The sequence below is a fragment of the Phyllostomus discolor genome, chromosome 1 (genome assembly GCF_004126475.2).
Source record: "Phyllostomus discolor isolate MPI-MPIP mPhyDis1 chromosome 1, mPhyDis1.pri.v3, whole genome shotgun sequence".
NCBI classification, from domain to species: domain Eukaryota; kingdom Metazoa; phylum Chordata; class Mammalia; order Chiroptera; family Phyllostomidae; genus Phyllostomus; species Phyllostomus discolor.
Genome location: NC_040903.2, coordinates 193,253,080 through 193,269,751, shown reverse-complemented (window position 1 = coordinate 193,269,751; position 16,672 = coordinate 193,253,080). Strand labels below are relative to the sequence as shown.

Sequence of the window (16,672 nt, the reverse complement as noted above, 5' to 3'; positions counted from 1 at the left end):
TACAGCTTGCTTCTCCCCGTGTTTCTTCAGGAGAAGGTCCAGGGAGCCACCTTGGGTTCCTTCTGGAGCAGATGTGATTGAGGTGAAGGTGTCACCTCCTATTTGTATCTGTCATCTCCTCAGATGCCAATGTGCTGGACACAATATTTTTAAAGCCAAAAATACTTCTGGAAAGTTCCACTTGTCAAAATCTGGACTTCAGGCAGTAGAGAACACCCGAGGTGGAGCTGTGATAAAGGGGAAAGAAATCTTTGTAAGAGAAGGGCGTGGTGGGGCAGGGTGCCAGCTAGGCTAACAGTGCCCTGAATTTATCATCAACAGTTGTATTCATTCATTTGTTTGCTCATCATTCACTTAACAAGTGCATTTCTATGCATCAAGCTCCATTCTGATGATGCACAAAGAGTAAGATAAAGTTACAGACCTCAAAAAGCTCACAGTCCAGAGGGGGAGATAAAACATCTTTTAACCAAGGCTCTTCTGGTTATGAGAAACTGAAACCTGTTAAATGAGTTGGAGAAATGGCAATATTGCAAAGGCCTGGGTTGGGGCAGGGGGCACAGCCGTCCATGGGGCCCTGAAAACCCACTGGGACCGAGGCCACTCTACTTCCCCCAAAGCACATCATCTCCTCCTCCTTGCTTCCTTCTCCCTGTGGGCCAGTCCCCCCCTTCTCCCTCTGCTTTGCTTGTCTCATACATGGCCCAGCACAGCCATCAGCCTTGATGCTATGTCATGACCTTGTAGCTCCATTTCCCCAAAACTAACTGCAACATCCCCTTTTTAGTCTGAGCGCAAATTTTCATTGACGGGAATGTGGCCTCTTCCCCATCCCCAAAAGCCCATTCCCAGAAAGTGCAATTCTTTGCAGAAAACTGTGTCATGTGGTTGGGGTGCCTGCGGATGGGTTGCTTTTTGTCAGGTGTCCGCCCTTGGTCCAAACAACTCAGGTAAGAAGAGGAGGGTAGCAAGCACATTGTATGTTCTAGGGTCCTTTCCAAAAGCCAAGTGATGGAAAGGAGCCAGTGAAGCATATGAGCCAACTGAAACAGATCAAGAAGTATAGTATTTTGGGCTAAACTAATGCAATTGTATTTATTGCAAGCTATGGTATTAGTATGCTCAGGCTGCCATAACAGAGTAATATAGACTGGGTGGTTTAAACAATAAAAAGTTATATTTTCACAGTTCTGGAAGCCAGAAGTTCATGATCGAGGGGCCATCAGGGTTGGTTTTTGGTTTGGCCCATCTTCCTGGCTTGCAGATGGCCATCTTCTCACTGTGTCTCCATTACTCATGGAAAGATCTCTGACTTCTCTTCCTCTTTTTATAAGGACATCAATTCTATTGGATTATGGCCCCACCCTTATGACCTCATTTAACCTCCTTAAAGGGCCCATCTCCAAATATGGTCACATTGGAATTTAGGGCTTCAACCTCTGAATTGGAGGGGACACAAGTCAGTGTCCTTCCCTGAGGGACTTTAAGCAGGGCAGCAGTATGATCTGATTTGCCTTTTAGTTACTCAGCCTGAACTGTCTGCATTGTTGAGGACAATGCATGGTTGAGGGGTAATGAATGGAATGGAGACCACAGGCCATTTACAACTATTGACTTCTGTAGGACACAGATGATGTTGTGGCCCTGGGTGCGGAGAGGAGGGCACAGGGGAAAGAGAAGTAGGAGGGGAATTTACAAAACACAGTATGGAACATAAGGAGGGAAGTACATTGGAGAAAGGAGGCAAGGAGGGCTCTAGGGGTCTTGGCTTGGGGGAGTGGCTGGCTGGTATACCCAGCGCTGAGGGGAGGCAAAAGGAGATGATGTGCCCGGCTTTAGGCACAGTGTGTTTCCGGGCCTGTAGGACACCCAAGCAGCAGGGTCCAGGAGCCCGGGCTTTGCAGAGACCTGGGCTGGAGTCTAAGACTGGAACAATCGCAGTGACAGATTTCAGGTGCAGTCGTGATTTTCCTGAGTGTCTGTTCTGCACCCAAAGGAGCCCATGTGCTGCCCTGCACATCATTCTAGTCACAGCATGAAAAACCCCAATACCAACTGCCTCGCAGAAACACCTCAGCCTGATCCCAGTCTGCTTCTCAACTTTGCTGTGTCTCATTCCTCCCGACCCCTCTTCCTCTACCCACCCTCCTCCAGGACTTTCATTCCTCTCCCCATTGTCTCCTCCCCAGGCCATATCCTCCTCCCCTGGAGCCAGCTTCTCATGACTTTCTTCATCAAACGTGACCCTTCCACAGGGCTCTCAGCCATTCCTCTGATTGCTTCCGGCTTTTCTTCTCCCTCCCCTGCATGTCTGTCTCTCTACTCTTGCTTTGTCTGCATCTTATTTCCTCTCTAAAGCAGACACATTTCATCTTCTCATTTCTTTCTCCCTTTACTGCTAATCACAGCCCCATTGTGTGGATCCCCTCCAAGAAGATTGTCTCATACATGTCCTACTTCCTAAAGGTGTATTTGCTGCACCCGCCCCCCCCCCCCATTCCATACAGGCCCCTCTTCACTCTGTGGACCCTCAGCCTGCCTGGACCTCTTTTGTCTCTGTGTGTGCCTCCCCTCCCCCCAAAACCCACAAACCTCCTTCCATGCAAGACCTGCTGACCTGTGTGTGGTAGAGCAAAGAGCCTAGACAGGAGGAATCTGGGTCTGTGAAAGATGAAGGGAGTAACACTTAAAAAAGCTAAAGTTAATTCAATAGGTGAACCAAAACGAAAAGCTGATCTGACTCGAAGTCTAGGATTCTTTCTGAGACACCTGGGAAATGAACAACAGCAGGCAGCTAGGTACACACTCCCTCTCCTGCTCTCTCATTTCAGCTGGGCTCTTGCTGACTGCCAAGGGTCCCTCATCATCTCCCACTGACCCCCTCCCACCCTCCCCAAAGAGAATGCTGCAGAGCCTTCCTGGCCCTCCTGCTCCAGGCAGCAGTCCTGCTATGACAGGTGGGCACAGGTAACCAGGTTCTTGGTGATCGGAACAAAGAATTGAACTGAACACCCAGAGTTTATAGTAGAGAACATGGGAGCAGGCCAACTCCAAGCAGAAATTGACCTCATGGGCTGGAGGAACTCTATTCTTAAAGGGTAGATCCTTCCTGGCTAGTTTTGGTGGGCTTTTACTGCGAATGTACAAGTAATTGTATTACTTTAAAGCTACTGCACATGTGGCCTCCCATGGTTTTCTCTGATTGGCCACCAGGGAAGAGGGTCCCACAATGCTACCGAATTGACCCCCTCCTTCTCCTGGGGTCCCCCTGTACTAGATTCACCTTTCCCTTTGCCAGAGAATTATAGCTCTCCATGTTAGAGATTGGTGAAAAGGAATGGAATTATTTATTCAAATTATACAGACTTAAGAGTAAGGACTTAATATCTTCATCAAAATCCCAAAGTCCTTTAAAACACCCACAAACACACACAGTCCTTCCTTCCCCCCTTTTCCCAGTCTGGGGTACCAGATCTCAGGAAAAGAAATAGAAGTCTGTGGCTCAGGCAGCCCCCAGTTCTTCCCAGTAATCCGTGCTCAGCTGGGAGGCCTCCCTTGGTTCCCAGCACCATCAGCTGTGTCACTGAGATCTCCAGCTAAAGCCATGTGGTGGTTCTCTGCTAAAGCTGTCTGGTGGTTCGTTGCTAAAGCCACATGGTGATTCTTCTCATAGCTGTGGGGGGGGTCCCCACTCTTCCAAAAGCGTGTGGTTCTTCTTGCTGCCACAGCCACATGGTCCTCTCTTCAATGGCTGCCGAGGCTGGGTTTAAATCCCCGCACCAATCTTCCTCTGCAGCCCCATTTCTGACTCCACTCATAATTGGCTACACTTGCCAGCACTCCCATATCCTTCCAGCTTTACTGGGCTGCCATCATGAGTCTGAGCAGGGATGGCCCCATGTTGTGGAGCCAATCATTTCCAAGCTCTCATGTAGGCGCTGTTAACTAGGGGGAATTGCCTCCCAGTTACATCTTGGGGGGAAGTTCCTTCCATCCCCCTGGCTCAGAGCATGGCCACAGCTATTTAACATATATATGTAACCAGTTAAAGGTTATAGACGTGTTAAATGACCATGCCAGAGGTTAGCTGCAAAGCCGTTGCTATGCAAAACAGCTCTCAATGGCCCTGCTCCATGTGTCCCTTCCTCCAATTCAGACCTGTGGTGGAGGGTGAGGACATCCTATATAGCTTTCTAATATTTCCTGGACACCTTGATTTCTGGACCCCATTACAAATCCTTCTTTTGGGGGCCCCCTGGCTGCACCCTCCTACACTGCTGCAGAGGGTCCTGGTCCCCACGAGGTCTGTTGCACACCGCTCAAGGATTTTGAAGGGACCTATAATCAAGGGGGTCATCTAAAACCTTCTGGAGTCATCTCTGCCCTCTACCTGGGTCTCAAGAGTGACGCTTTAGAAAGCAGAGTCCTGCCTTTAACAGGAGGAGCCGTGCCTGTAGGGAAGAATTTCTCAATGCTGGTGGGTGGGGAGGATGGGAGAACTGAAAAGATTGGGATTTCCATTTGCAGCTACCTGCCACAGCTCTAAAAGGAGTCCCGTTAAAAGGGCCCGAGTCCTTCCCTGGTGCCAGGATTGCAGGAGGTGAAATGGGCCACTAGCAGGACTTTAGAGGATGTATTTACACAGAGGCCTGTGTGAGGAGTGGAGATGAGTGGGTCACCAGGGGTCCTATGTGGCCTGGGGTAGATGTCCCAAGCACAGAGTTGTCTGGGGCAGCAGACCCATTAGGATTCTGAAGGTAGGAGCCTGGGGGTCCCAAAGCCTGGGGGTCCCTGAGCCTGGGGTTGGAACCCCTGGGGGATTCTCTCTGGGATCAGTTTCCTTTGCACCTATCACTAAACCCACCATAACAGACTTTGATGGGTAACATTTTCTATTTCCCCATAATTAAGACCCAACACTAAGAAGAAAAGATGCTAAGTATCCCATATTCTAAAGAACAATAGTTATGGCCGGGCACCTTCCCCAACGATAGCATGCTACTTGAAACAGCTCTGCAACCAGCCCCGCGGCCCAGTCCCAATCTATAGAGAAGGGTGGAGGTGGAGAGGAGAGAGAGGCAAGAATCAGTGGATGGCTTCTTCTCCTCCTGCTTGAAACTGAAAAAGTGGGAAGTTCTCAGGGAATGGGTGCAGGCCTGACCCCTCACTTCCCAGTTGGGCCTCTATGAAGCCACAGACTTACTGATCAGCCTCCTCTACCTAGTGAAGCCAGGGAGGAGAGAACTGGGAAAGACACAGAGCCAAGATCAGAGGTGCTGAGAATCAGCCAGCACCTCACCATTAGGCAGAACAAGGAGTATGAGTTGCCCACAGGTGAGTGGACACCCCAGCAGGGAGCAAGGCATGAACCATCTCACAGGTACACAACCAAAGACAGTGATCTTTGAGCGGACTTTCCACAGAAAGGGCTTGTGCAGTGGGACAGCCCCTCCGTAGGATCTGCCTTGGGTCCCATTTGAGCCAGCATTTGGGTACCAGCCACCCAATGGACATGCCAGCAGTAATCTGGGAAGCTGCATAATGATTAAGAACCAGGATGCAATTACCACAGTGGTGTTTTTTTGTTTTGCCTCCACAATCATGGAGGATGGAGCCTCCCTCAGCTTGGAGCCCCGAGTGAGGAAGTGAAGAACCCTGCAGACATGTGATGGCTATGCAGCAGGAGTGATTTAAGCCACTGAGGCTGGGAAGTGTATGTTACTGCAGTGTATGCTGGTCTCTCCCAACTCGCTCTCATGAGTCCTTTAGCAATGTGCCCATCATCTTGTGGGGAGGCCACATCCAAGTACCCAGTGCCCTTTCACCATCGCGTGTGACCGATCAGGGTTGCCCAGGTCGGGGTGCCACCTGCAGGACCATGGACCATTAGCTGCAGTCAAGGCTCTGGCTAGGAAGACTCCAAGCAAAGTAAGCTTTGAAGTGTTAAAGGAAGAAGGAGGGTGCAGAAGGGAGGCCTGTGGCTGTGCTGATGAGGTGCTGGCTAGTGTCAGGGTGCTTGCCTAGAGCTGACGAGAAATCACAAGCGATACCTGGGTTACACAGGTTTTTAGTAGGCAGGCATATAACCAAAGTCATGACCCTTCGTCTTATCAATTCATGAGTCACACGAAGGGGTGCTGTGACCCAAGCCCTAGAATTAAGGGCTTGATTTGGTGGCACTACATGAAAAAGGGAATATTTTGCCTGTCCTCACCTATACTCGGGGGAAAAGCCTAATAATACCACAGAGCGGAGGATCAGGGTGCCTGGGAAAGCCGGCCTCCTCCGTGGGCATACTTGTGGCCTGGTGGATCATTCAGGAACTTGGGAGGAAATGACAGGTGACAGCCTGGCTGTCTCTGGTTTTTTTCTACGAGGGAGTTGGTGCTGCCAGCTTCCCATCCTACCCTGATCCCCTAGGAAACCAGGGTGGGTACCGGCCTAGAGGCCTCTCCTCTGGCAGCACCACAGGGGCCCTGACAAGATGCCTGGGCCAGCAGCAGTGCCCTTGTGAGTCCCCAGCTGACAATGCTGCTTTTCCCCTCCCCACAGAGGCTGCGCATGGCGCTGGGGCCTCTTGGTGAAGGAAGAAACAGGATGGGCCTTTTACTTTTCCTTGACTTGTGGTCCTGCTGCAGTGAAACCAGGTTTTGTTTGTTTGCTTGTTTTGTTTTGTTTTGTTTTTTGGGAAAGCAGTGGAAAGCTAAATGGGGCCCACAGTCAAGTGTGAGCTCAGACCTGCTCCCTTCCCACACCAGGCTGGTCTCTCTGCAGGAGGCCAGGTCAACCCCCAGTCTCCCAATGGGGTCCTGCATAGGCAAATGCCTCCCTTATTTCTCTTCCCCAAATCCCTCAAGTTTACAACAGTCCTCTGCAAATCAGTGGCTTTTAAGAAGACTAAGCTGCTCAGAGGAAAAAAATGCACTCACAGCTGAAGGCAAGCACCTGGGGTCAGGGCTGGGCAGGGTAAGAAGGTTGATGCCCTAGCCCCTCAAGGGAGGCAGCTGGTGGTGTGGGCTGAGCTCTGGGCCTCGACTCAGAAGTCTGCCTTTAGCAGCTGGGTGCACCCAGCAAGTCACTAAACTCCAGAGTCTGAATCCACTTGTGTGAATGGGGAGCCTGTCTCCCTGGGCTATGGTGAGTGATCAATATGACAGGGCCTATGACACAGCAGACACAGTGCCACACTGGAGGAGGAGAGACCTGTGTAACCACATTCAAAGGCTTAGATCCTTTCCCAAGAAAGCATAACTGAAGAAAGGATTGGGAGAGACTTTCAAGGGGAAACACCACCTGCTCACTAGCAAATACAAGCATGCAGAGTGTGGTAAAGGGAACAGGAACGAGGAGGAGGTTCTCAGAACGCAGCGAGGAAGCTGTTTTTGGGACAGCTGTAAGCAGAGTGAGGGGGCAAGAGAAAAAGCTGCCAGGAGCCCCAGAGAGAATCTAGAGCCTCATCTTCGCTGCCAGGCCTCACCTGAAGTCCTCCAGCTCTGAGACCCGGACCAGCTGCCTCGGTCTCAATAAGTACCTACAACACGAGGACACAGCTGGCATGAACCACACTGGGGTCTGTTCCCTGTCTAGAGCATTGTTGTGGCCAATGTGCCCACTCCCACCAGCCTGAAGCCACGGAATGGGCTTCCCCCCAGTGCCACCCCCAAAGCCCTCCCAGTGACACTCCCTACATTGGAGGGAACAGCTGTGTGGGTGGAGGTAAGAGGGAGAATTACAAGGAGGACACACATGGTAGGCAAGGGCAAGAAGACCAGTCAATGTCTTCACAGCAAAGCGCAGTGCCACCAGCAGCCAGGACTTCCTAGGATCAGAGTGGAGGGCACCCGGGCCAGAGAAAACATCCAGACCTTCTAGGAAATGAAGCCTGCCATCAGAGGAAGCCACCTGAAGAAAGAGGCAACAGCCACCAAGGTTTACTCATTTTTATTTCTCATAAAACAAGCTACTAATAGTGTCCCTCCCCCCTCACAAAGGAAACCGCAAACACAGCCTACACACAGGTGAGAAAGAAGAAGCCTGGGGGAGGGTCTGGTTTCTACAGGGGGAGCCTCCTCCGTGTTGATGTGTTTCCTCCGGGCCAGGGCAGGGGACGGGTCAACTGGACGGTCCATCCAGCTCCAGCACGCCGAGTCTTCTGGGCCAGGCTGACGGGCGAGAGCTCCCTTTCCCCCTTCCTGTGTTGGGATGGGGCCTCCAGTCATCCCCGAGGCAAGCTCTAGGACTTTCTCCTGGACAGCCAGAACCTTCAGATCATATCCCAAAGAGGCCATGTTCCCCCTGGGGGGTCCTCCCCCAAGGCCTTGGGGGAGGCGGCCTTACCATGCCAAAGCATTCCAAGCCAAGGTGGGGTACACAGCCTGCAAGGTGGGTGCACTAATAGGAATGCTGGACTGGGATACAAGGTGAGGCCAGATTCCCAAGAGCAATCCAACAAGGGCACCAGTCCTGGGGTACCTGCCCTCCCTCGCTGCTGCCATGGCTGCTCATGGGAAGTGGTGCTAAGTGACGCTCTCTGTCTGAATGTGCATGGTCACCTGGGCAAAGGAAGCTGCACGTCTGCCCCAAAGGCTGGGCAGTTCCCACAGGAGCCCTGGTGAAAGGTCTGGGGACAGCTAGGCCTGTGCTTGCCTGAGCTGGGTTATTGTTCCTGCACTTCCGGGAGGCTCTGGAATTGGCCTCATGCCTGGGAGCCCTTAAAAACATTTGAGGAAACAGAAAGAACCTCAGTATTGGGTTAAAAAATAAAACCATTCAGTTACCAACAAGGTGACGGACCCCACTCCTCCCTCAGGCTTGTGCTGACCACTGGGGATGGCGGGGGAAGGGGGTGTGTGGTGGGGAGTGGAGGTGAAAACCCAGCCTGACCCAGTGGCCTTGCAGGGTGGCTGGGTAGGTCTCAGATGCCTGGGCTGTAGGTCTGCAGGGGAGGAGACTTCCTTTGGGTGGGTGCTGCACTCAACCAATGACACTTTCTGTGCTCTTCCTTCTGCTGCCTAAATATTAAACATCTACATAAAAGGCTCCACCCTCTGCCTTTTTCCTCTTTGCCTCCCCTCTCACGTTTTACACAGAGTAGGCACTAAATGTGGGTGAAAATATTTCAACTGACCTAATGCAAATGCTCCAAGGACACCTGTACTGTGGGTCACTAGGATCCTGGTCTACCTATGGATCTCCGGCCACCTGGGGGTCTGGACAACAGGGAGAACTTGTATCTGAGCTAAATGTCGCCCTCCTGCAGAGGCAGCTCCCATCCCCCCCACAATCCACCCACCCCCCCCGAAAGGGCCAGCCATGAAGTGGCTCGCCAGTCTCGACAGCCAGGGCATGGTGCACTCCCCTCTGCCCACCGGGGGGAGACTGAGGGAGCCTGCAGTATAATCCCAGGCTCCCGTCCACATGCACATGGCGGGCCATTTCCACACCAAATGCAGCTGGGCTGGGCATTAAGCCTAAACCTGGGCCATGTGTCCAGAGCTCCAAAAGCCCACATCAGGGAGACAGGGGGAACAAACAAACAGTAATGCCAACACCTGTACAAAAGAACTATACAATTTACATATATATTTATATACAGTATATAAATCTCTTTCTTCTCAGTCCCACAACACCCCCCTCCCAACCTAAAAGTTGTCAGTAGCAGATCCAAAATCTTACAATAAGAGAGAGAATAAACAGTCTTTCTTCCCTTTCCTTTTCCACTGTGGTATTAGATATTGGTGTTTACAAATGAAACCGAAAAGAGAACACGCAAATAAGAGTTATTAAAAGTGCAAACACGGTGGGCACCACTCATGTTACATGGGATGTGGCTGGGCCGTGGCAGCGTCCAGGGTCAGGCGTCTGATGACCCGTCCTGCCTCCCAGGCCTCTCCACCTGCCCCTCGGTTCTCTGCTCCTTAGACGAGGCGTCCTGCTGAGAAGGGGCGGTATGAACAAGAAGAAATCAGAGTTGGGCATATGAGAAATCCAACCACATCGATCAGTTTCCAGAGAAGAGCAGCCTTTTCCATCTGCTGCTCCATGCGGGGTTGGGCAGGACACAGCTGGCCTAGACTTACAGATAAGCCCATGTTTTACCAGCCCGTCCTTTGCCACCAGGAGGCATCACCATGGCAACGGGCACACATTTGGTATTCCAGAGAACTAGGCTTTGCCCAGTAAGGACCCTGGGCTTGTGCCTTCTGCACAAACCATTCTTCTCCTGGATGCCAGCCTTTCCACCTGGGGCTGGCAGAAGTGACAGGTGCTTGTTTACAGGTGGGGATGGCGGGATTCTCACAGCACTAACCAATCTTTCTCTTGCATTCTCAACAACAAATAATAATAATAATAATAATAATAATAATAATAATAATAAATGGGAGGCTAGGTTACTCAGCCAATCTCTCTACTTTCGCTGTAGCAACCAAAGCTGCATGAGGGGTCCGTGCAGCAGACCCCAGAAAGAAGGCAACTTACTGAGTGGGTTTGTGCCTGTTCATTTTCCCTGGGGGAAGCTGCCAAGACTACCGTTTGCAAAAAATAGGACTATATGACACTCAAGTGGCCTTGACCTGAGAGCTTCAAGTAGAGCTTCTTCTACACTTGGGTCCCTGTGCCCTCTGAGCCCTGGAATGAAGAGTGGACTTGGGAGAGAGCCAGAGGTGGCACATGGTTGTGCTTCCTGTCCTGTGGGTGCTGGTGGCCCAGCTCTGCCTGAGTGAACCCAGTGCCAGCCAACAACATTAAACAAAGGTCCATAAGGCCAGGACCCCCCCGGGGTACGTGTTTGGAATCCACCCCACCATGAGCTAAGAAGAGCTTGAGTGTTGGTGGACATTTGCATACCCTCCTTGGCCCTGGTTCTCCAAGTCACAGAATGTCAGAGGGGGAAAGAATCTTGGTGGTCATCTGGCCTAGCCCCTTTACTTGACAACTCTGGAAACCGAGGCTTGGAGCAGTTGAGTGACTTAACTAGGGTCCAAGGTGTGTTCTGCTAACACCCATTCTGCCCCACAGGGAGGCTTCTGCAGGGCCCAGGTCTCCTATAGGGGGAGTGGGGAGCTGGGAGGCAGGCACAGCAAAAGCTGGACCAGCCCGTGACCCCTGAGGTCCGTGTGACTCTGCACACGCCCGTCACCCTCTGGGTCAGTCTATAGACAGATTTGGGGCCACGGCCCTGCTGCTGTGATCTGCCTCTCTCCCAGGACTGCCTTGAGGAGCAACTGAATTCATGCAGGTGGAGAAAGGGCTTTGTGGAGCGTGGAGTGGTGTGGAATTCACACCCACCCACGGGTCAGTGAACCCACAGGTCCTGTGCCTCCATTTAAGCTAACCTTCCTGAAGACCTGAGGAGAGAGGAGAGAGAACGGGTGGGCTGGGGCGTGGGGAAGACATAGGTACATCAATTTTACAGACATGCAAACAAACTGGGAGAGACGGGCAGGTGGGAGGTAGCAGAGCCGTCTTTCGCCTGCTCTGGCGGCAGCTGCCTCTCCCGGTGCTGCGCAGAGTGACCTGCACATGTAAACAGGAATCTTGCGCAGCCCTGCCCTCCACACTGAGGCGTGGGAAGAACACGAGCAGTCGGCAGTGAGCAGCTCTCCCTTGCGAGGGCTCACTGCGCTGACCCCTTCCCCTAAGTCATGGAATGAACTTCTTGCAGCAAATTTACGTGATATTTATATAAAAGAATCCAATTAGCCCCACACTAGGGCGACAGAATGAGGCTTGGAGTTGGTACTTTTATGTGGCGAAGCAAACTCAGAGGTGGCTGTGTTCTGCTTCCAGAACCGTGCCCTAGCCGCTGCAGAGGGCAGCAGGGAAAGCAGGCCTGATCCCAGAGCAGGAGGTGTCCTCGGGCAATCCAAGGGGGACGGCGCCATTTTTCAAAAATGGAGAAACCAGTCTCTACCCTGCGTGTCTCACAGTATGGTAACAGTAATCCTGATAAAGGACCAGTTAAGAAAGAGGCCTGGCTTTCAGAATGTCTGGCCTTTTTATGCCACAGAGAATTCAGCTCCCAGTGAGGAGTCTGGTTGCTAAAAGTACCCGTGTTCAGGAGTCACTTCTAAAAAATTCAGTCCTACAGACCCAAAGCTATAGTCACCCTCAACACTGCATCCCTCCTTCCCCCACCCCCTCCACCTCCCCATCTGGCATGCAAGCCCCTCTTGGACCACCAGAGGGCACCACATGACACCAGATGACCAAGGCATGTGCTCCTTTCCCTCCAGCCATCCACCCAAGTGGCTTTGTGCAGCTCTCCAGAGCAGAGGGACTGAGGGAAGCTGCTTCCAGCCCCTGGGTGTGTTCCTCCATTGCTACTAATTTGCTTGTATCCATTCACCACGAACCAGGTACTAGGCTAAGTTCTTCACATGCACCATCTTGTCAAATCTCACCAAATCTATGAGGTAGATAACATCATCCCCATTTTGCACCTGAGGAAACTGAGGCTCAGAGTTTACATAACTTGCCAAAGATTGCAGAAATAGTAAGAGGCAAAGCTGGAAGCCTTCGGGCCCTGGACATCAGCAGGGACTGGCAGGCACCTGGTGCCCAGGGAGGCTTCAGTGCAAAGTAGGAAGCTTCCCTGAGCTCTGTAGATCTGAGGTCACTGCACTGTGCCCCCCTAAGCCTGTGTGCTGGGGGCACCAGAACCACCAGCACGGGCAAGGGACTGAGGGCAGAGTCACTCCAGACCTCTGGGAGTCCACTCCTGCTCAGCTCAGAAGTGCTCCTGGGGAGCCTGAGGTCCATAATCACACTGGATGGTCTCTGCCCAACATTGGCCGCTGCCTACGCTCTGTGAAATGAGCGCAGATTCCCAGTGTGTTGAAGCGTCATGTCACCGCAAGGGGCAACCCCTCACCCATTCATTCACCCATCTGACAAGGTTCTAGTGGACGGCTGCTAGGTGCTGAGCACTGGGCTAGAGGGTGGGGTTCGAAAGGTACAGTCTGTGGCTTCAAGGGGGAAACAGAAAAGCCACGTGCAATGCAGTATGATAAGTGCTGCTGACAGAGGCAACAATCTTATGAAGAAGAAGAGTAATGCTTGATATTCTATTGAGTTTTTCCAATGTCTCAGGCACTATGGTAAATGCTGCCACTCACGGTCTCACTGAATCGGCACAATGGCCCTATGGGGTAGATGCTATGTTTAGTCCCATTTTACAGATAAAGAAACCGAAGCCCACATGGTTGAGTAGTGCATGGATGGTGAAGGAGCTAGTCTGTGGCAGAGGCAGGGTCTGAACCATGACATTTCACTGTGTCTTGGGAACTCAGAGCACTGTGGGGACATAGAGTGGCTGCCTCATCAGATGAGAGTGCCTAGAGTGATAAGAACACTCACCCCAGAACCCGGGCTGAAACCCAGAGATGGAGGGGGCAGCTCCTGGGACTGGGTACCTGTGGTAACCCAGCCGCTGCCCATGCTGTCCCCTGGGCTTGCACTGTCCACCAAGGGATAGAACTAGGGAAAGCCCTGAGGTCTCCTCCTAGGCAACCTCAGCCCTCCCAAAGCTTCCATTTCAAGTGAGCCAGCATCACCCAAACCAGCATCTTCAGCCCAGCCCCTCTGCCAGCTCTACAGACCCACTCATCCTTGGAGGGCATCCCGCCTGACACGTCCCCGCCATACACATTATCCCCCACCCCCATGTCCACTCTGCTCCTCCTCCACACTACCCATCTCATTGAAGGGACCCCCCATCTCGTTGCCCAAACAGCCTCCATCCCCAGCTCCACCCAGTCACCAAGTCCTGCCCCTCTCAAGTCCCCCCACTCCTCTGCATCCCCCAGTGTCCTTCCTGACTCGGGCCACCGTCACCTCCTGCCTGCACGACACCACAGTCTCCCATTGGGCACCATGCCCTTGCTCACCTCCATTCGGTTTCCCACATTGTAACCAGGATAATTTTTTTAAGCAAACTGATCTCTAGTTTCTCAGACTGAGCCCCTTGAACAGCTTCCCACCAACCTTACGAAGATGAAACTTACTTGCTTCCTGCCACCTCCCCTCTCCAGCCATCCTCAGGGCACCTGCGTCACACTCACATCTTTCAGTTCCTCCCAAACTCTGTCTCCTCATCGCAGCATCGTCACTTTTCACCTCCCTCCTCTGACCTGCCTGCTTTGCCAATGCCCACTCCTTCCTCAGGTGCTGGTTTACACTGGGGTTGGCAACCTTACCTGTAAAGGACTTGATAGCAAATAATTTAGGCTTTGTGGACTATGTATTGTCTCTGGTTTTTCTTCATCTTTTGAAAAAATTACATCCCTTCAAAAATGCAAAAGTCATCTTTGCTCACAGACTACACAAAAACAGGCCGTGGACTAGACTGGGCACATGGCCAGGGATTGCTGACCCCTGGTTTACACATCAGTCACTTCAAGAAATTCTCCAAGGCCATCTGTCCCCATGCTGATGTAGGTGCCCTTACATATGTCTCTATAATACTCTAGTACTTGTTTGCCTGTGGCAGAGATAACTAGATGTTGGCCAGAATCCATCCTCTCCTCCTCCTCCCAGGCTCCCAGCCTCTCTCACTGCTGGGTGTGGACCAGTGACTGAGTTCTGGCCAGTGAAACACGAGAGGTAACATGCGTCGCTTTCAGGCTGGCCCATGAACCCCCTTACATGCCCGGCTCTAGGCTTTACTGCAGGCTGACTGGGGATGCAGGTGGCCCCCACGGTGACCTTGGGAGCCACATGATAGAGATGGCAGAGTCATTCTTAGCCTGGATCTCAGAGTGGCTGTACAGAGCAATCTGCACTCCTTCTTTTCCCTGCACGCCACACACACACACTCACACACACATGCACCATGACCTGGAATCAGGCTGAACTATTATGTGGGCAAGGCAGACAGCTTTCCACTGTGCTGAGCCCTTACATGTGTGGGTCTTCCTCTGGCCTATCCTAATACACTCTCATAGCACTTATCACAATGCATGTAAACACTTTAATTCCTCTAGTGTACAGGCATCTAGCACAAAATATAACATATTCCCAGGAAACAGCCAAACAAATGAGTCCCTGGGATTCCATCTGCTGGGGGGCCCTTGGTCCCTCTGCCTGGTGGGACAAGTACTGGAAGGTCAGAATCACCAAGGCAAGCACTCACCTTCTTTGCTCACACCCAGGCAGCCCTTCAGCTCAGGCAGCGAGATGACCTTGTCCTTGTTCAGGTCACAGTAGTCAGTGAACCGCCGGGCACATTTCTTGGGCTTGGCTTTCTTCTTCACGTAGCGCTTGAAGGGCTTCATCTCCCGCTTGTTAATGTCGTTGCTGCTGTTGCTGTCCAGCTGGCTGAAGTACCAGTGCACCACTCGCTCCTCCAGGGTGTGGCTGGGGTCCGGCTCTGAGAACCTGGGCCGTAGGCAGACACCCCCGCCCAGAGAACACAGCTCAGGATGCTGCAGAAACCCTTCACCCCACAACTCTCTCCTCGAGTCAGGTGCCAGGCCCCTCAGATGGGCAGGCAGGTAGAAATGGCTCTCCAGCCAAAGGCCTCCCAGGCCCGCTCGGCGTAGCATAATCCTGCTCTCCTCTCCACCCTGAGTCTCAAGCCTAAATGACCTAAGTTCACCTATTATGTCATGACTCTGCCTCACCTTCTACCACAGCCAGGAACGTCCTGGTACAAGATGGGCGTTCAAGACATATTGTTTGGATTTAACTCACCTCAGAAAACCACAGGTTGGGTCTAAATTGTCCTCCTCCTGGCCCAGTGTTCCCTGCCAGACAAGCTGCTCTTCACACATGAACATGCATGTGCAAATGAAGGTGACTATGGGAAAGTGTGCTCTGGGTGTGCACCACAGCCCAGAACTAGGACAGGCCCTGGGAGGGCTTCTGAAGGGAGAAACGGAGCCCCTTGTATCAAGCTGCTCACTGTCTCACGACACAGAGCCAAAAACATGAAACCGGACAGTGATAGCTCAGTGTGAAGTGTGATGTTCCCATGGTCCATTGCTGTCGGGTACCAAGTACAACAGGAATCGCGAGAAGAAGGCAGTTAGAATGGACACAGAGAGAGATTCTAAAACCAGCACGTCCCAGACCTGCTAGAGGTGAGTCTCTCCAGAGAGAGGTTTTAAGTCAGGAGGGCTGGAGTGGACTCAGGACACCACCTGTTTTTTTAGAAACCCCCCAGGGGATTCTTCTGGAAAGCGCTGGACTAGAGCAGCCAAGAAAGCTTCCCAGGGGTCTAGATGCACCATAATGACCATGTCCAACGGTCCACATGCACTGGTGACCATTCAGTGGCATGTCTGCATGTACGACTGCACTCACGGCTGACCCGCCACTTTGTTTACTCATGCCTCATCTCCTCCCTAACAGGACTCAGGGTGCCAGCTGACACTTAAAACTTTTAAAGCCAATGATGGGTCTGTTACAGAGGAGAGACTGAGGTCTCTGGCCAGAAGGACAAAGCCACAGGAGTCCCATGTCTCCTGCCGCCCGGAACTGGCCTTAAGTGAGAGGGGTCCAGGCCCTTGCATTCAAGTTCCCGGCAGCTTTCCCTTGCTGGGGGCATGAGATGAGCCTGGAGTTCCATGCATCCAGATACGCAGTCCCCAGGGCACTGGGACAGGCAGCGCCGTGCACTTCGTCAGAAAGGGGCTCCATGTCCCAAAGGGATCCCAGCTAAGGGGTTCCA

General features: G+C 52.3%; 1 protein-coding gene across 5 annotated transcripts in view; it reads right to left on the bottom strand.

The window, feature by feature from the left end:
• Positions 1 to 7,925: 7,925 nt before the first annotated feature.
• The window catches only part of SMOC1 (SPARC related modular calcium binding 1), a 150,372-nt gene continuing 141,625 nt past the window's right edge, over positions 7,926 to 16,672 (bottom strand). For 3 of the 5 annotated variants that reach the window (XM_036011549.1, XM_036011522.1, XM_028506532.2), the window contains exons 11-12: positions 15,134 to 15,378; positions 7,926 to 9,934 (exon numbers count right to left, since the gene is read on the bottom strand). In XM_036011549.1, coding sequence (XP_035867442.1) covers positions 9,918 to 9,934; positions 15,134 to 15,378 — 262 coding nt within the window. In that variant the 3' untranslated portion in view covers positions 7,926 to 9,917. The remainder of the gene's footprint in view (positions 9,935 to 15,133; positions 15,379 to 16,672) is intronic. The other 2 variants (XM_028506533.2, XM_036011531.1) reach the window with 1 other exon arrangement.